This window comes from Nerophis ophidion, linkage group LG09 (genome assembly GCF_033978795.1).
Source record: "Nerophis ophidion isolate RoL-2023_Sa linkage group LG09, RoL_Noph_v1.0, whole genome shotgun sequence".
Taxonomy (NCBI): domain Eukaryota; kingdom Metazoa; phylum Chordata; class Actinopteri; order Syngnathiformes; family Syngnathidae; genus Nerophis; species Nerophis ophidion.
Window position 1 is genome coordinate 28,510,199 of NC_084619.1, and position 20,737 is coordinate 28,530,935.

At 39.6% G+C, this 20,737-nt stretch overlaps 1 protein-coding gene across 3 annotated transcripts in view; it reads left to right on the top strand.

Annotated features, from left to right (window-relative positions):
* cdh23 (cadherin-related 23) overlaps positions 1-20,737 on the top strand; it is a 619,519-nt gene that overhangs the window by 327,841 nt on the left and 270,941 nt on the right. For all 3 annotated transcript variants that reach the window (XM_061910729.1, XM_061910730.1, XM_061910731.1), the window contains exons 12-13: positions 8,145-8,294; positions 10,234-10,392. In XM_061910729.1, the coding sequence (XP_061766713.1) occupies positions 8,145-8,294; positions 10,234-10,392 (309 nt within the window). The remainder of the gene's footprint in view (positions 1-8,144; positions 8,295-10,233; positions 10,393-20,737) is intronic.

Here is a 20,737-nt window from a genome sequence, read left to right on the forward strand (position 1 = left end):
ATTGCCACCTTTCCCAACTTCTTTGTCACGTGTTGCTGGCATCAAATTCTAAAGTTAATGATTATTTGCAAAAAATATATATTTATCAGTTTGAACATCAAATATGTTGTCTTTGTAGCATATTCAACTGAATATGGGTTGAAAATGATTTGCAAATCATTGTATTCTGTTTATATTTACATCTAACACAATTTCCAAACTCATATGGAAACGGGATTTGTAAAACATACACAATGACATACAGGAGACAATGAACTGGCAAATGCTTGCCATAACCCTAACTAATTGGTCTTCCCAGTGGGTGAGTCTAATCAACAAGCCAGGGCAGGTGTGTAGAATTAACACTCCAACTGGAAGTCGGAAACAAGGGAGGAATAAGCGGTGACACAGAAACAAGCACCAAAGAATATAATAAAACCAAAACACCCATGAAAGATCATGACATGTGCATCAAGGTGCATCAGCATACAATCTGAATTACCTGAGAAAATATCTTATCGTGCAGCAAGGTAAAGTTCAGAGCATTTGGTTAGGAGTAGATTCAATAGTTTCACATGCAAAACTTCTAGTTTTTTTTGTTGTTTTAATGCGTTAAACCCACTTGTCAGTAATGATGTGGACTCATTCACACGCTGCGTCACCCGTAGGAATCTGGTATTCCTGTAGAACGTGGGCCTCAAACTCTGGCCCGCGGGCCATGTTTGGCCCGCCGTGTAATTTCATTTGGCCCTTGAGGCAATATCATATGTGCTGGCCCGCCTCTGTAACACCGCATTCACCACTAATACTCATACTCGTCAACCCTCCCGATTTTCCCGGGAGACTTCCGAAGTTCAGTGGCCCTCCCAATTTCTCCCGATTTTCCACCCGGACAAAAATATTGGGGGCGGGCCGTATAAGCACTGCCTTTGGCGTTCTCTACATGTCGCCACGTCCGCTTTTCCTCCATACAAACAGCGTGCCGGCCCACTGACATAATATATGCGGCTCATACACACACACAAGTGAATGCAAGGCATACTTGGTCAACAGCCATACAGGTCACACTGAGGGTGGCCATATAAACAACTTTAACACTGTTACAAATATACGCCACACTGGGAACCCGAATCAAACAAGAATGACAAACACATTTCGGGAGAACATCCGCACCGTAACACAACATAAACACAACTTAAACACAACTGAACAAATACCCAGAACCCCTTGCATCACTAACTCTTCCGGGATGCTACAATATACACCCTCGCTACCACCTAACCCCGCCCCAACTCAAACCCGCCGCCGAAAAGAGGCATTCAATTTGTATTTTTATTTTATTTGATATGCCATTGATATTTTTTAATTATTATTATTTAAAACTTGATTTTGCATGTCACTATAAAGTTATATAAGCCTTGTTTGGTCAATATTTAATGCAAAACTTCTTTGGGTCCCTATTAAAGGATTAATTTGTTCAACCCCGGCCCGCTGCTTCGTTCAGTTTTAAATTTTGGCCCACTCTGTATTTGAGTTTGACACCCCGCTGTAGAACAATGAATTAGAGGCACATGTTTTATTTTGGAGACTGTGACACAACTGGTAGTTACCCTTCTTGCATGGCTGTTAGTTACTCCTCCCTTCTTATGCTTGGCTGGCGTACATAAAACTTTGTTTTCCGCTGGAACCTGTCAACTAACTTTGGGGATGTCACTTATGACAGCGTACTTTTATCACACGCTTCTAAAGGCTGAAGCAAATGGACGTGCAATTATATTTATGGGCAGTTGGAAGTGACATCCCTGCATATTGGATGGTCTTTTAAGTAGGAGCCATCATCCGCAATGGTCCTCACCGAGATAAAAACAAAAACAAGGGGGCTATTTTAGCTGCCAGCGTAATACCAATCGACCTGTGCAGTTGTCTCCTGCTGTCTGCCACGGTGGCGATCTGATCGGCCAGCCTGCAGCTTTAAAGAGACCAGAAGGGCTCCTGAGACGCTTTCTTGGCTCAAGGCAGCTACAGACATCAAGGGGATGTGATGTCATCTTGACCCTACCTTATTTTAATATTCATGCTTTTGTACTAGTCGGATTATCTTAGACATGGGGTAGGTGCTCTTTTAATAGAGGTTACTTTATAGCGGTTATAGAGTTTTTCCACACCATAGGTAATAATTGTTTTAAACAATTCTAACACCAAATCCATCTCAATACTGCATTGTTTTCTTAATCAAACACTATCCCACATAGATTGGCACCATTTAGTGAGCCAAAAACCAAATCCCAGATGGATGTGTCTGTTTTTAGGTAGATAGTCATGGTTGTCATCAGTCATCACGACGTGTCCCACTGCTCATAAAACTGGTCTAAAATGTTTGAAAACAAACTTAATCTTCTACTTTGATATATGTGTCTAGATGTAGAAAAAAAATGTAAATCCCTTTGGAGACTATCCAAAGAAACCGTCCAGACAGAGGCAGTCTAAATGAGACTGCAGCACAACACTGCCATTATTACTTATTACCAATATAGTATTTGCAATGTCACCATTGTACCAATTCAGGCAAATTCAACCACTCCCAGCAATATATTCTCCCGCCCTAGCAACTTTTGTCCAATGCCCTTAAATTTTATGGGTGTTTTGGCCAGTCAGCATTATTTTTGCCAGTAAATTTATATCTGAGTGGCCAACTGTCTAATCACAATTTATGTTAGTTTTTTTGTGTAGACAAAGCAAAAACAAAAAAATTTAACAATATAACTCTTCGTTGCTCAATCGACACAATTGTCGTCCTCCCACATGGCGCAGACCTAATTCCTATGGAAGTAATATCATAGCAAAATTATTTTCAAACGTACTGTACGTATGTACTAAGGTTGTACGGTATACCGGTATTAATACAGTACTGCAATACTAATGAATCATATTTTGTACTATACCGCCTCTGTGTTTTAGCTACTCCTAAATCACTAATCCTGGCCTCCATGGCGACAAACAAAGTAAGTTTCTTACAAGTATCATCCCTGCAGGAAGAGGAATAGCTAAACATGCTTCACTACACCCTGTACCTCACCGGCGTCAAAATGTAAACAAACACCATTGCTGGATCTACACCGAACATCCACTGTAATGATACCAAGCACAGTAGCATATCTAGTCAATACTACTATGATTACATCGATATTTTTTGGCATCACAACTTTTTTTTTTTTTACTTTTTTTTATTTGACTATGTTTATAAACTCAGGAAATACGTCCGTGGACACATGATGACTTTGAATATGACCAATGTATGATCTTGTAACGACTTGGTATCGGATTGATACCCAAAGTCGGGGTATCATCCAAAACTAATGTAAAGTATCCAAACAACAGAAAAATAAATGATTATTACATTTTAACAGAAGTGCAGATATAACATGTTAAAAGACAAAGTAAGCAGATATTAACAGTAAATGAAGAAGTTGATTAATAATCAATTTTTACAGTTTGTCCCTCAATATGTTGACAAAATAATACAAAGATAAATGACACAGTATGTTACTGCATATGTCAGCAGTTAAATTAGGAGCCTTTGTTTGCTTGCTTACTAATAAAAGACAAGTCGTCTCGTATATTCACTATTTTCTTTAAGGAAAACATTGCAAAAAGAAACATATGTTTAATGTACCGTAAGTTTTTTTTGTTAAAATAAAGCCATTAATGCAATTTTTTGTGGTCCCCTTTATTTAGAAAAGTACAGAAAAGTATTGAAATAATTTTGCTACCAGTACCACATTTTGGTATTGGGACAACACTAGTGTGGGCTTCACGGTGGAAGAGGGGGTTGGTGCGTCTGCCTCACAATAAGAAGGTCCTGCAGTTCTGGGTTCAATCCCAGGCTCGGGATCTTTCTGTGTGGAGTTTGCATGTTCTCCCCGTGAATGCGTGGGTTCCCTCCGGGTACTCCGGCTTCCTCCCAGTTCCAAAGACATGCACCTGGGGATAGGTTGATTGGCAACACTAAATTGGCCCTAGTGTGTGAATGTGAGTGTGAATGTTGTCTGTCTATCTGTGTTGGCCCTGTGATGAGGTGGCGACTTGTCCAGGGTGTATGCCGCCTTCCGCCCGATTGTAGCTGAGATAGGCGCCAGCGCCCCCCGCGACCCCAAAAGGGAATAAGCGGTAGAACATGGATGGATGGATGGACAACACTAGTGTGCACTAATTTGTGTATACCAGGGGTGCTCACACTTGTTTTGCAGGCGAGCTACTTTTCAATTGACCAAGTCGAGGGGATCTACCTCATTCATATATATAATTTGTATGTTTTTATTTATGAAACATACGATTTTGTTAACATATTAAAGGTTTTTTATGATAATGCCATAATGTTTAACACATATAGAGTAATTTCTTTCATGAAGACAAGAACATAAGTTGGAGTAATACCTGATTCGGATGACTTGCATTGATTGGAATCCGACAGAAGTGCGGATAACGTCGGCATTTTTAAATGGAGGACGACAACAATTCCTCCTTTCTGTCCAATACCACAGGAAAGTGGTTGGTTTTTGGCATCTTATTTGTCCAGCTTCCATACTCGTTTTTATAAACTTTACAAGAAATCCATTAGCTCCGTAGCTTGTGCACGCCAGCTTTCTGAGACTCTTATTTTGTTAGCGCAGGCAAGAGGAAGCAGCGCTTTTATTGTGAAGATAGGAACTGTGCAGTCGGTCTTTAGAGTTTTCACAGCAGGTACGGGGCGAATGTATTGAATTAAAAAGTGTTTCTCGTCTTCCTGTCTATCACTTTTTCTTAATAATGAGCTCGCAGCAGCCAGTGTCATCTCACAAGACCCTCAGGTGTCGTGAATGTCAATCAAGTGACGAAAGTGACGTCTTGGTGAAGATTAATGATCGCTAATTTTTAGGTCTATTTTTTTAAATGCCTGTCTGGCGATCGACTAACACATCCTCCGCGATCGACCGGTAGCTCGCGATCGACGTAATGGGCACCCCTGGTGTATACCAATCCGAGTATGTGCATCGTAACTCGGTTCCACAACACACATACACACCTACTTAGCCAGAGGCGTAGCATACAAATACTTTTTACGTTTCCCTGTGTAAATGATAAACACAGAAATTTTGAGGCATGTTGCAGCTGACCTGATGATAAATTAGTTTAAGAAGAATTTTTTTGTATTAATAATAAGATTACTGTAGTTTTCAGTTTGGTGAATATTGACTATTGTGTGTGAAGTTCAAATTTAAAAATTATGCCATCAAGTTCAGATGAACAATGTGGCGGTTGATAAAATGTGGACGAAGTATATAGCTGACGAAGAGGAGTCCATTTCTCCAGGTTGGAGTTGGACACATACTGTAGCTAACGACCAAATTCAATGAAAAGACAGCAATGTTACCATAGTATTAGTATTACTATTTTGCATTACAGGTGCAGAGACTTGCAATACTTGACCCTTTTGTAATGTTCATATTGGTGTTACTCAGCCAGCGTTTGTGGGTCTGATGGACCCGTTGCATTTTGTGGCTTTTATTGCCTTACAATCAAACACTTTTATGCTAAAATACTGAACAGATGTTTACCTTATCCCAATAAACATCAGGCCAAATTCTCTTTTGTGTCGTTTTACCATTTTCCGCCGAACTATAAACCGCCGATATATATGTTGTGAAATGAGTCATTTATACAAAAATATTTTTTTAAATGTTTATTTCCATTCCTTAATTGTTTCCTGACAATGTCTGTAACATGGCACAAAATAGTTGATCAAACAAAACAGCTGAACCCACTAGCTGCGGAAGCTAGCTCTCCACTAAGCTAAACAGATTCAATACCTCCACAGCGACATTTAAGTGGGTTTACTGAGGAATTTGTGAAATTGGAAAAATACAAACCGAATGCCATTTTAAGGTGACAGTTTTAGCTTGATTACATTATGATAGCACATAAAAATATGCATGAAATCACTCTTACAGACATCAAACATGTGACAGTTTGGTAAGTAAGAATTGTTCTAGTTATATTGTAAAATGTCGCATGGAGTGATAAATGAAGAATCTGTACGAATAGAAAGGCTATGGGCGTCCAGAAAATGCAACGGCACTTATACTTCTTGTTGAAAGGACTAAGCAGAAGAAACTACTGTAGAAATTCACCCAGCAGCACCTGCAGTGAGCAAACTTGTTCAAAAGATGGCACCGTAGTACTAACAATAACACACCGTCTTTGCATATCCCAAACCCCAGCCGAGTTATACCGTCCATCTATCCATTTTCTTCTGCTTGCCAGACAATAAAAATGGGACCCATTACCTCCCTGCTTGGCACTCAGCATCAGAGGTTGGAATTGGGGGTTAAATCACCAAATGATTCCCGAGCGCGGCACACATTGCTGCTCACTTCTCCCCTCACTTCACAGAGGATGAACATGGGGATGGGTCAAATGCAGAGAACAAATTTCACCACACACGAACAATTAGCAGTTATTTTGTTGTAATTTGCTATTATTAGCTAACCACACCCAAAGGTAATGCACATGCATGTGTTACGTACTCACGTAGTTACGTCACCACCGGAAGAGGACGGGATATGCTGCGAAAAAATACATTGGAAAGTTAGCGCCCTGGAGACATCTGAGTAAACGTTGCTAACAGCCCCTTAAAGTTAAGTGGTAATTTGTTTTCGGTGACACTTAGTGGGCACAATTATTATCATTATGTTTGTCTCATGTCCAGCTTTTTCCACAAGTCAACTGCTCGTATCGGAGGTTATGCTAGACATTTTACATGCATGCAAATATCATCCCATGTTTTTTTGCTGGTATCAAACCAATATTGTCACCTGGACGTATGATTTCAAAGCAAGGTATTTATTAGGGTTGCACAGTATAATATATTAGTATAGTACCACGATACTAATGAATCATAATCGGTATCATACCGTTTCTCACCTAACATCCACTGTAATGATACCAAGTACAGTAGCGTATCTAGTCAATTCTACTATGAATATGTCGATATTTTTTGGCATCACAACATTTTCTTTTGTTTTTTTTTAATTGATGTTATGTTTAAAAACTCAGGCAATATGTCCCTGGACACATGATGACTTTAAATATGACCAATGTCTGATCCTGTAACAACTTGGTATCGGATTAATACCCAAATTTATGGTATCATCCAGAACTAATGTAAAGTATCAAACAACAGAGGGGCGGTTTAGCTCGGCTGGTAGAGTGGCCGTACCAGCAACTTGAGGCTTGCAGGTCCAATCCCCGCTTCCGCCATCCTAGTCACTGCCCTTGTGTCCTTGGGCAAGACACTTTACCCACCTGCTCCCAGTGCCACCCACAATCGTTTAAATTTAAGTTAGATATTGGGTTTTCACTATGTAAAGCGCTTCGTGTCACTAGAGAAAAAGCGCTATATGAATATGATTCACTTCACTTCACAACAGAAGAATAAGTGATTATTCAATTTTAACAGAAGTATAGATACAAAATGTTGAAAGAGAAAATAAGCAGATATTAACGGTAAATGAACAAGTAGATTAATAATTAATTTTCTACCACTTGTCCTTCATACTTTTTACAAAACAATAAAATGGAAAATGACACAGTATGTTTCTGCATATGTCAGCAGCTAAATTAGGAGCCTTTGTTTGCTTACTTACTACAAAAAGACAAGTTGTCTTGTATGTTCACTATTATAATTAAGGACAAACTTGCAATAAGAAACATATGTTTCATGTACCTTAAGATTTAAAAAAATAAAAATAAAACCAATAATGCAATTTTTGTGGTGCCCTTTATTTAGAAAAACACTGAAAAGTACCGAAAGGTATCGAAATAATTTTGGTAACGGTACCAACATATTGATATCAGGACAACACTTGTATCTATTAGAAAAAAGAAAAATAAGTATGAGGCAATGACACATTTACATTCATATACAATATATTCACTGTAACAACTGGTCATTAGAGGGCAGCCATAACTGCAATGTGGTCCTCAATGAAAATGAGTTGACATCCCTGGTCTATAGAGTAGTTAGACCCTAACTGTAAAACCAAACTTTTATCATCTCAAGTATGTAGAAATTAAACCTCTTTTGTTTGATTTTCTAAATGTCTTAACTGTTTTCTTTACTCTGGCAGGGCGTTAACAGTATGTTCCAGGTGTTCCTGACGGGGAACAATTCCGACTATTTCACCATCTCCCCCACGGCTGTACAAGGACGTGCCGACATTAGGATGAGGGTTGCCCTGCCCCTGGACTATGAGCGCATCCGCAGCTACAGTTTCTCTGTGAGTTTGAAGACTTGTGTATATAACAATACACCGTGTACATCTTTCGGACATCTTTCTGTCAATCAGCATCCTCTGCAGTGGATATACAGTTGTGGTCAAACGTTTACATTTACTTGTAAAGAACATAATGTCATGGCTGTCTTGAGTTTCCAATCATTTCTACAACTCTGACATCTGACATCATTAGGACAAATATAAGAGCTTCTGGAGGAAAGTTATGTGGTTAGATGAAACAAAAATTGAGCTGTTTGGCCACAATACCTAGCAATATGTTTGGAGGACAAAAGGTGAGGCCTTTAATCCCGAGACCACCAGATAGCAAGTGGGCCAATGGAAAAGGAGGATTACCTCCAAATTCTTCAAGACAACCTAAGATCATCAGCCCGGAGGTTGGGTCTTGGGTGCAGTTGGGTGTTGCAACACGACAATCACCGCAAACACACGTCAAAAGTGGAAAAAGAATGGCTAAATCAGGCTAGAATTAAGGTTTTAGAATGGCCTTTCCAAAGTCCTGACTTAAACGTGTGGACATTGCTGAAGAAATAAGTCAATGTCAGAAAAACAATAAATTTAGCTGAACTGCACCAATTTTGTCAAGAGGAGTGGTCAAAAATTCAACCAGAACCTTGCCAGAAGCTTGTGGATTGCTGACAAAAGTGCCTTATTGCAGTGAAACCTTCCAAGGGACACGTAACCAAATATTAACCTTGCTGTATGTATACTTTTGACCCAGCAGAATTGGTCACATTTTCAGTAGACCCATAATACATTCCTAAAAGAATCAAACTTCTTGAATGTTTTTTGTGACCAACAAGTATGTGCTCCAATCACTCTATCACAAAAAAATAAGAGTTGTGGAAATTATTGGAAACTCAAGACAGCCATGACATTATGTTCTTTACAAGTGTATGTTTCTGGTCTCTTTCTCTTGTTAGTTTATTTGTATTTTTTGCTGCACTGAATAGCTTAATGAATAAAAAACACAGACATTGTTTGCGCAAGACTGCTGCAATAGAGCACAGAGGCGGAACCAGCAGAGTGCCAAGAGCAATGGCTTAAAAAAGAGGGAGAAAGAGAGTAAAGGCCCCAAAGAAGATGAAAGAAGCTGTAAAAAGTGTTGCGATTACTTCAAACTGAAAAATACAGACATTGTGGTGAGATGTTTACACTGTCAAACAGAGCTGGTATTTCTCAATAGTACCACCTCGATCATGCAGCACTTTACGAGAAATGTTCCTTCCTTTATGACTAGCAGACAAGCAGAAACAAGGTAAAAGTTTATTTTAGTAGCTATCGCCAGCTTATATGTTTGATTTGCAGAACAAATGTTTTATTTTACAGTTTGTGAGTTATTCCTATCGAGTTTTTTGTCCTAAACAGTTTTATTTAATCGTATTTATTTATTTATTTATTTATTTGTTTATTTATTACAAATATAGTGCTGCTCCCAATGTAAAAATGCACTTTCAATGTAATGGGCATTTATATGAAGAAAGAATAAAAAATACAATTGTTTTTAAACAATTTTCCCTTAAAGATGAATTGATGCTATAAAATTGTATTTGATTACTTGATTAATCCAACAAATCAATAGATTTCTTAATTAAAACAATTATGAATAGCAGCCCTACACATGTCCACTGCAGAGGAAACTGGTTCTCATGAAGATATAACAGGTAAACAGTTGGGCTCCACAAAACAAGAGAGAAATAAAAAGTTGCACCTACTAAATCCTCTTAACCTCCATTTAAACAAGACTTGTTTAGCAACAAAGCGGCATCAACAAGTATATTTATTATTAAGTATATTTCAGTTGTCATTTTTTCAGGTGTGTGGTTTCATTTTGTTCGCCTTATTTGAACTAAGATTTGGTAAGTATAAATCCATGAATTATTAAAAGTTCCTTATTCTTTTTTTCATTGTTTTTTTTTTCTAGCTCTATGCCAATGAGTCCATGTCGGATCATGTGGGATTTGCTCGTGTTTTCATTGATCTTATCAATGAGAACGATAACAGACCCATCTTCAGCAAATCCCTCTACAATATCAGCCTTCCTGAAAACACACCCAGTGGTACCTCGCTGCTTCGTATCCTGGTAAGTGAATGGGGAGGATGATGAAAACAAATTTATAAACATCTATGAAGCACTTGCGTTTGGAATGGAAATTATTTCAACCACTTAAGTCATTTTGTCTTAAATCTGTTTGGCTTCCCCTTCATGTTTGTAATGCAACTTCCTTTTTATACTGATGCTCTTCCTGAGGCTGATCTCCCACTTTTCAGTCTTGCTAAGGATACACTGGCTAAACTGTGTGTAAAGATACTAGGCGGGAAGTAAACTAACGGATACTTCCACACTGCTAATGACCCAATTCAAGCTTATATACTACGAGGGATGTGCCGATCAGGGTTTTATTCTGCCGATTCCGATCACCCATGAAACAGAGATCAGTCAATACCAATATCTATACTAATCACATGTTTTAACTTTACATTTTTCAGTTTTATTAGTGCTATTGGCAGTTTAACAGTATCAACACAATATTTAAACTAGTTCCTTATTGTCTTGTGTTACATACAATTGTTTGTTACAATAACATAATGACTAAAAATACTAATTTAAATCCTTTGGTTTTTACCCTCAAAGCCCTCCTATGTCCAGAGAATTGATCCTTGAGTTTGTAAACATCAACAAACACTAAAAATAGATTTTGGGAAGATAAAAATATCAATCATATACTGATACTACCCTTGGTATCGACATATATGGATTGATCAGCCCTCCTTACATGTTGTGTACTGACTGTGACAATATTGACACACCAACAGTTATTATATTATCTTTTCTCTATCTGTTATTAATCCAATTTATAATGTCATGTTAATATCTGCTTACTTTCTGCTGTAATGCTGTTCCCTTTACACTTCTTAAACTTTACTGGTCACTTTTTCCTTGGTGTTTAAAGCTAACTTAATGGTTAGCTTAGTATCTGTCATACCTTCTCAAGGCTTGCTATCGATGTTAAGCCTCGTCCTCCAGCGATAATGAATGATACTTGATAATGATACCTATAAAATGCAGTTTGTTTGCCATTGTCGAGGTGATTATTATTATCTTAGAGGAACAGCTCCACACTGTGTATGGAGAGGAGACTCCTGATTATCTGCTCGCTGCTTGTCAGCCAAGGACTAAGAATAAATCATATCAGCCAGGGGGATCGGCTTTTGTAATCTGCATTAAAGGAGAACTGCACTGTTTTGAAATTTTGCCTATCACAACATATGTTTTTCTTTTTTATGTCTTCTAATTTGTAATATACATCTACAAGACTCCATGTACATGTTGTGACCTGCGTATTAACTAAGTATTAGCTATTTCAGTAATATATAACCACTCTTAGCGGAGTTGAAATCACAAATGGGTAACATGATTAAGCCGCTATTGACATACTGAGCCAGTGAGCTGCTGCATCGCCTCTGAGTTGTTAAACGTTAATTGTAGATAATAAATCATGCCTCTCACCTACATAGGAGAAGGATGTGGCAATAAACTGAGAAGTTGGTCGACTTTGACATTCAACTTAGACCCGGAGATGGTAAGAAAGACAGGAAAAAATGCTTGTTTGCGCCCGCTTTTTTTTTTTTTTTTTTACACCGGCGTGAGGAATATGATTAATTTTTCATCCAAACGGTAAAATATACGCATCCCATCAGTCGGCATCCCCGTGAGAGCAGACATTTAACAGTAAGTGATTGCTTTATTATGTTTGTATTTTGTATTTCTTGTTTAAAACAGCAATAGTGTTACTTTCTAGATCTGCTGATCACTAAACTACTAAAAGTTAAAGCTCATCCTCCTTTTATTCACGCTCCAAAAAAATAAGCCTCTGGATCATTGTTTGTCCCAAAGTAGTCGTTGTTGGCTCTCATGAAGTCTAGCATGATTAGTGTTAGTTAGTTGTTAAACATACTTGCCAACCTTGAGACCTACGATTCCGGGAGGTGGGGGCGTGGTCAGGGGTGGGGTGGAGGCGTGTTTTGGGGGCGTGGCTAAGAGTAGAGTATATTTACAGCCAATTCACCAACTCGAGTATTTTATATATATTCCTCATATATATATATATATATATATATATATATATATATATATATGTATGAAATACTTAACTTTCAGTGAATTCTAGCTATATATATTTATCTTATTATATATATAACTAAAATAAATAGTTGAATTTCAGATGGCACCTATCAAATACACAGTAATAAAAACACAGTTGTTCTACTAACTCTACTGTGCTTGCTGGTTACTAAAAAAAAAAAAAAACAGCACTTACTTTTCACTATTTGAGTAACGCCACTTCCAAGTTTCCAGAAGATGGCGCCAGTATGTGCTTTGCCCTGCCGTCTCTCGTTGTCAGCGCTGTTCGTTTATGTGTTGTTTGCGTCTATTTTCGTCTCTGTCAGCTCACTGCTTGTGTATGACCGCCAAACACTGTTGGATCTTTGCCCCTTTCCCACTGATATGATCAACTTCGACGTTGGTTTTTCGACGTCCAAGTCAGCTTTTTCACCTGGCCGGATTCCTGCCTTCCTTTCCCGCCTCGTGGCTCCTCTCCCCCGCCACCTGCGGGCTGTGTGTCGGGCCCCACCTGGATTGGCTGCGCCCTTGGACGTGCTGGGCCCCGCCAGGTTTGGTCTTGTGAACGCAAGATCTTTGACAAACAAAACGTTTATCCTGAAGAATGTCTTTACTTCCTGTGGACTTGACTTCCTCTGTGTGACTAAAAACATGGCTGAGAGCCAGTGAGTCCGCCCCTCTTAATGAACTTCTGCCTCCGGAGTGTTCCTACTTTAATTCTCCGCGGTCGTCTGCTCGAAAAAGAGGAGGATTAGCAGTCGTTTTTAAAAATGACTTTAGATGCTTTGAACTGGGCATGTTTGAGCTGGAGAGGGCGTGGCCTCCAGCTCCAGCTGAATTTCGGGAGATTTTCGGGAGAAAATTTCTTCCGGGAGGTTTTCGGGAGTGGCGCTGAATTTCGGGAGTCTACCGGAAAATCCGGGAGGGTTGGCAAGTATGTTGTTAAAGGAAATTAATGTGTCGCCATATGCTCAAAATAAGCAAAATACGTAAATAATAATAATAATAATCGATCAGATTTATATCGCGCTTTTCTATTATCAGATACTCAAAGCGCTCCTAGAGAAGTGGGAACCCATCATTCATTCACACCTGCTGGTGGTAAGCTACATATGTAGCCACAGCTGCCCTGGGGTAGACTGACGAAAACGTGGCTGCCAGTCTGCGCCTACGGCCCCTCCGACCACCACCTATCATTCATTCATCATTCATTCACCAGTGTGAAGGCACCGGGGGCAAGGGTGGATTGTCCTGCCCAAGGACACAACAGCAGCGATTTGGATGTCAATAGGTGGGAAGCGAACCTGCAACCCTCAGGTTTCTGGCACGGCTGCTCTACCCACTACGCCATGCCGTACATGTTATTATCAATATGCCTGTTGATGCATTACAGATAAAGCATGTGTTGTATATCAAACGTTTATGGAGGTTTCTTGATGTTATTTACAGCGCTTTATAGGCATAATAGAGCGAATACCACTACCTCCATTTTAGCTAACTCTTGCTAGCCTTCATTTAATAGTTACAAAGCATACAAAAACCAAAACATATCTGTTCTTGTCTTACAGAAAGATTTTGAATTATCGACCAATTCCCGTTTGAAAGGCATTAATCTGTAATACAATCATGTACTTTTTCATGAAAGTCGATGCAGATCGTTGGCCGATCGATCTGCGCATCCCAAAGTACTCCACAATATGAATTTTAGAAATGTTCATTTGTTTATTTTAAAACTAGAGAGAGAAGCCGACCTAAAATGATTTTTTCCGACAATCAACCACACCTACAGTGGGGCAAAACAGTATTTTGTCAGCCACCGATTGTGCAAGTTCTCCCACTTAAAATGATGACAGAGGTCTGTAATTTTCATCATAGGTACACTTCAACTGTGAGAGACAGAATGTGAAAAAAAATCCAGGAATTCAAATTGTAGGAATTTTAAAGAATGTATTTGTAAATTATGGTGGAAAATAAGTATTTGGTCAACCATTCAAAGCTCTCACTGATGGAAGGAGGTTTTGGCTCAAAATCTGACGATACATGGCCCCATTCATTCTCTCCTTAACACGGATCAGTCGTCCTGTCCCCTTAGCAGAAAAACAGCCCCAAAGCATGATGTTTCCACCCCCATGCTTCACAGTATGTATGGTGTTCTTGGGATGCAACTCAGTATTCTTCTTCCTGCAAACACGACGAGTTGAGTTTATACCAAAAAGTTCTATTTTGGTTTCATTTGACCACATGACATTCTCCCAAAACCTCTGCTGTATCATCCATGTATCCCTTTGGGTATAAACTAGACTCATCGTGTTTGGAGGAAGAAAAATACTGAGTTGCATCCCAAGAACACCTTACCTACTGTGAAGCATGGGGGTGGAAACATCTTGCTTTGGGGCTGTTTTTCTGCTAAGGGGACAGGACGATTGATCCGTGTTAAGGAAAGAATGAATGGAGCCATGTATCGTGAGATTTTTAACCAAAACCTCCTTCCATCAGTGAGAGCTTTGAATGGTTGACCAAATACTTATTTTCCACCATAATTTACAAATAAATTCTTTAAAATTCCTAAAGTGTGAATTCCTGGATTTTTTGTTGTTCACATTCTGTCCTTCACAGTTGAAGTGTACCTATGATGAAAATTACAGACCTCTGTCATCATTTTAAGTGGGAGAATACTTTTTTGCCCCACTGTACATTGCACTTGTTTCAAGTGCGAAACCCAGTGGGTGAAAATAAATAGTGTTTATTGACTGGTGCTCATTAAATAGGGATTCCAGGGCAATTGAATACCTTATAAGTCAGGCTGATGTTGGCCTTGTGAGGCCTGGCTGAGAATTCCGAGTACTGTCTGTGGAGAGTGAGCGAGCAGTAAAGAGTAAACTATGTGACAGCTCACAGTGATGACTACACAGGCATTGATAGCAGCGCACCAATTTATGCACTACTCGATGATGGTTTCCATAGTTTGACATGCACCAAATTACTACCCACTGGAGACACAACACATACATTAAACAGATGTTTCCTACTTATGACTGGCACTTTATGAAGGGAAAGAAATTGAAATAAACTCTATCCCCTTTAACTCTCTCAAAGTCACACATGTCTACACGGACAGTCGTTGTAGACTCTGCTCTATTAGTTATCCAACATCATTACAATTTAGTGTTGTGTGTCCGTGTCCATCCAGTAATGTGTTTGCACAGATTTGTTTACCAGTGTGGGTCGGCTATAATTTAGTTCATTAGCAATTTAGACAGTGACTTACAACGCTTGTGATGCAATGAACACAGCAGACAGTTTATTTATATGCTGCACTCTCATTAAAATAGTGAGTGTCCCTTCCCATGCCCTTGTGCTAGTTGGGAGAAATTGTTTACAACTTGGAATCAAACCGATGTGGCCTACTGGTTTGCATGTTGGCGCCACAGTCGGTGGTTCAAATCCTCATTTGGACATTTCTGTGTGGAGTTTGCATGTTTGTGTGTTTGGGCATTGTTCGAGTCATTTGGCCGCCTCCCACTTAATCCGTCCATAGGTAAGAATGTGAATGGTTGTTTGTTTATATGTGGCTTGTGATTGGCTGGCGACCATTTCTGGCTGTACCTTGCCTCTCGCCCAATGGCAACTGGGATAGGCTTCAATCCACTTATTCAACCTTATGAGGACAAGTGGCGTAGAAAATTGATGGATGATGCGAATTGCATCATGTGAAGCGCAGAAGGAAGTTAACTAGCAAATGAGTGGTTCTTTGTACTTGATTTTGCTGATGTTATCTCCTTCTGACAAACAAAATGTCACCAATGGAGTGGCATCCACTGTATATAAAAACAACGTTTACTGAAGTTTGCGAAATACCAGAAAATACATATTTTGCCTATCTCCTTTTTGCATTTTTATCAATGGATTTCTCTTCTAATGGCATTGTTAAAACTTGTGCATTCTTTACAAATATTGTTAAAAAATGTTAACAACTGATTTTTTTTGCCCCTCACTGGTCTTTTCTACACATGTTCCTCAATTTTTTTAGCGCCTGGACGGAAGTTTAACACAAATTGACATACTCTGAGAAAACAATGCTATTAGTGCATAAGCACTAATAGCATTGTTCATAAGAATGTTTTAATTAATTCACTGCTCTATATTGAATACAAAAGGGGTATTAAAAAACATATGGTATTTAATACCAAGTTTCCACTGCATGATAGCCAATACCGGTTGTATATTTTCATTCAACTTACAATGTAAACAAATAGAAATTGTATTTCGTTCATAGTCTAACTCTGAAGACGTTGTGGCTCAGACGGCTGTGTTAGCAACTTAAGGGTTCCTGGTTCTTATCCAGCTTCAGCCATCCTACTTACTGCCGCAGTGTCCTTGGGCAAGACACTTCACCCGCCTTGCTCCTGATAGGGTCGTGGTTAACACCTTGCTTGGCAGCTTCAATGTGTGAATGAGTGAATGTGATGTATAATTTAAAGCGCTTTGGTTATCGTTTCAGGTATAGTAAAGGGCTATACAATACAACCATTTACAATCTGACATATTGCACGTGATAACCAGATTCATACATGTAGAGGGTTTGTCATTTCCAAAACAAGCATTTGTATTACAGTGAAGCTCATTTTAGCAACACAGTTCTCTATTTGAAATACTTTTTCTCATCCACTTCTTTAATCGTTATGCTTATCGAAATGTGTTGAGACCCAAAGGCATTAGATGGCTGCAAGGGGCAAAAGATTGTGGCTGCATGATTTTTACGACCAAATCCAATGATGATTTTCTCATCTAAATGGCTTGCATGTCCAGACATAATACACCTATACAATGACTTAATGCCAAACTAAACGGCCTATCGTTGCAATAAACCTTGAGCAGGGGCATAATGACTGCAAATATGTGTATTTTTTTTGTGTTGTTATTTTTATTCGGGGTACAAAGACATCTCCCTCTGCTTCAAACTTTAAACTGAGCAAAGAGAATGACTACTGACTTTTTAAGCTTTAAGAAAAACACTTTAACCAATTATTTTTCACCTTAGATCCTGAGAGAGTGATGGGTTGCATCATCAGCCAACTGTTTTTACAAATGTCTATTTTTTCTGAGTAGCTTCATGCAAAATATCAACATTGCAAAATCATACTGTTAGGTGATGTTATTGTCATTCCAACAGATTTGATAATGTATGTTTTAAAGGTCATTTGCATGCTTATTTACTGGGAAAAATTGTGAAATTGCTCTGTTAAAGAGGAACTATGAAGATTTAAGATGCTTCATTGTAGTGTAGATTTGCAGCTTTCTCTTTTTGGTCCTTCAAAAAAGTTAAAATGTCACGATGGCACAATCCTTCAACAACATTAGAGAGGATAATCCAACTTCGTATTGGCCCATGTTGACAAAAGGTTCCCTTGTGTGATGCAGTCTTGGCTTATTTTAAAGCAGAGGGGCGGAGGTTCAGGGTGGCCGAGGGCATGTACTAGAATTGCCTACATAAGTACGACTGTCACAAGTGGCTTAGCCGGAGTAGGACCACAACACAGAGAAAAAAATTTATAAGAATCACGACAAAAGCTGCACTTAAAAAGAGTAATAGAAAATAACTAAGGATGCACACAAAAAGTTGGAGACAGAAATTGCGCAGTATGGAGAGGTAACAGTTAAAACTAAACGTCAACAACATTGTTTTTGAAATTTTGGAAAACTGCGGCCGCATTAGTGAGGCCAAACGGCATAACTAAATATTCAACATTCCCCATAGGAGTGTTAAAAGCTATCTTCCACTCATCCCTTTCCTTACCTTTCACAAGGTGATAAGCATTGCGTTGGTTTAATTCCGTGCAGCAGAAGATAATGAAGTAAATGCCAAATCTATTAGTGGCAAAGGTGTTACAGTACAGTGAGGAAGGAGACGGCACTGAGACAGGGGCATCGATATGTGGAAGCGTGTTTATTGAACACCAGCATATGACGTGTGTACCTAATCCAAATACGGGGTGTGAAACTATGTGATGCGATCAACTGGTTAGTGTTACCAGGAAGTGTAGAAGGCGCGTGTTGTGGGAGATGCGGAAGTCCAGAGAGGGAAAGGCAGGCTCGGAGGTCCGTAGGCAGGCGAGAGGTCAAGGGCCAGGAGCAAGGCGCCAGGGTCTGTGAATAGGCGAAAGGTCGAGATTCAGGAAGGCAGCAAGTAGTCCGGGGGAATCCCGGGAGATGAGGCACACAGATCGAAGCCGGAAAACAGAGGGAAGCTGCGGGATGATGACATAGGACATGACAGGATGAGCACACAGGAAGGAAAACACAGAGAGAGTGAATGCACAAGGAAAAGGAGCCAGAGACTTGTAGGCTTACTGTACGGGAACAAGTAGCTACGTTCTGGCACTGGAACGCTCTGGCTTTAGAAAAAGGCTGGCTCAGAGGAATGTGTGGCGGCAAGAGCTTGAGCCGTAACAAAAGGAATAGCTATTCTTCAAAGTTATTTAATTTAAACCATGATAGTCAATATAACGATTTATCCTTTTTCTCAACAACAAAAAAAACGTCCACCAATAAAGAAGAAGAGGGGCGAATGAGACCCGCCGCGAGAGAAGAGGATATGTAGTCACTTAATGTGGACTGTTCCAGACCTGACACATTATAGAGTCTAGCCACAGGAAACAGTTTTATGGAACAGTCGTAAGGACGATGTGGGAGCAGGGACTGAATACCTGTTTGAGGTTGTGATATTAGGCAGGTAACCCCGACAGATAAATGGTCTCATTAACATGGGTAACTGTGGCCATCAAGGGAACAAGGTGCTCCGATTCAAAACGATAGTCCTACCCCAATCAATCCTGGGATTATACAGTTTCAGCCATGGAGGACCTGATACAATGGGTGGAGACTGACATGGAACGATAAAGAAGCGTATCGCTTCATGATGATTACCCGATAACTGTAAAGCTAAAGTCTCACTTTGGTGTATCACCCTCACCAGTAAACGGCCATCTTCAGACCGAACCTTCGTAAGGAATCAAATTTGAATTTTAGCAATATTATGCAAGTCCACAAAGTTTGAGTTCATGAAGCAATCGTCCGACTCCGAGTTAATAAATGCAATGATCTTGACACTGCTTCCCCCAACCCCAACAAAGTTGCTGAAAATTAAAGTGTTTTTTCCAGAATAGGAGTTTGCAGGTATATCGTCTGTCTGGGAGGACAATTAAGGCTTCCACTTTAGCGGCATAGGCGTAATCTTCGTCAAAACGCTGGCTCTGCAGCAGTGACTTGTCCTCAGAACTGAATTGGCACAGAACCATCACTGACAAGTGATGGTTATGGCAGGAATGATTACAGGGGCGACTCCTGCTGCGGTCAATATCGCTCCATTAGGCGAAGAGGGACGGTATCGGCTATCCTCCTTAGCATCTACTCTATCACACTGGGGAGTTCTGTCATCTAGACCAGGGGTAAGGATGGGAATCGAATACCGTTTCTTGTTCAGAACCAATTCCCAGTGTATTAATCCTTGGACTTGCTTACCATTTTTACAAAAAATTCCCCTAACGGTTCTTCCGGGTGAGGATGACGTCATCACGCAATTGGCGTAGTGATGTCAGACAGCATCATAGCGACGCCCGGGCGGGAGAAGCGTTCTGAAGTTTTCCCACATTTTATTGAAAAAAAAGGTAACATCGCTGTTCGTAAGAATTCCAAGGTTGCTATTTCATCAAGAGGAGGACATACGAGCAATATACTGAATATTTGAACACACAGCATTTCACAGTAGGTATGGTGTTCTTGGGATGCAACTCTTGCAATTCTTTTTCCTCCAAACACTGCTTTGGGGCTGGTTTTCTGCTAAGGGGACAGGACAATTAGAGTAAATAGAATGAATAGGGTTTTTATTGTCATTGCACATTAAGAACAACAAAATTGGGAAATATTGAAGGCAGAAGCTGACATGCTAACCACAATTCATCAGGAGCAGTTAGTGTTGGTGACTTGCTCAAGGACACCTCAATATGACTTCCACAGACAAACCAGTGACCCTCCAGTTCCAGGAGGGTCACTCTGCCCACTAAGCCATGCCACAGGTATTCAACATTGTAAAAACATTTGTATGTGAGAAAAGGAGAAAATTGTCATAAGTCCTCTTTCACAATAGTGTTTAGCATAAATTGGTTTAAATTGGTAAAATAAGTCAAACACTTCAACTTCAGGAAATAATTGAGATTGAAAATGGCTGTGTTGGATAAATAATATCCAGAGGTCATAGTTGACTTATGGTTCTCTCACAATGAATGTTTTTATTGTCTCGAGG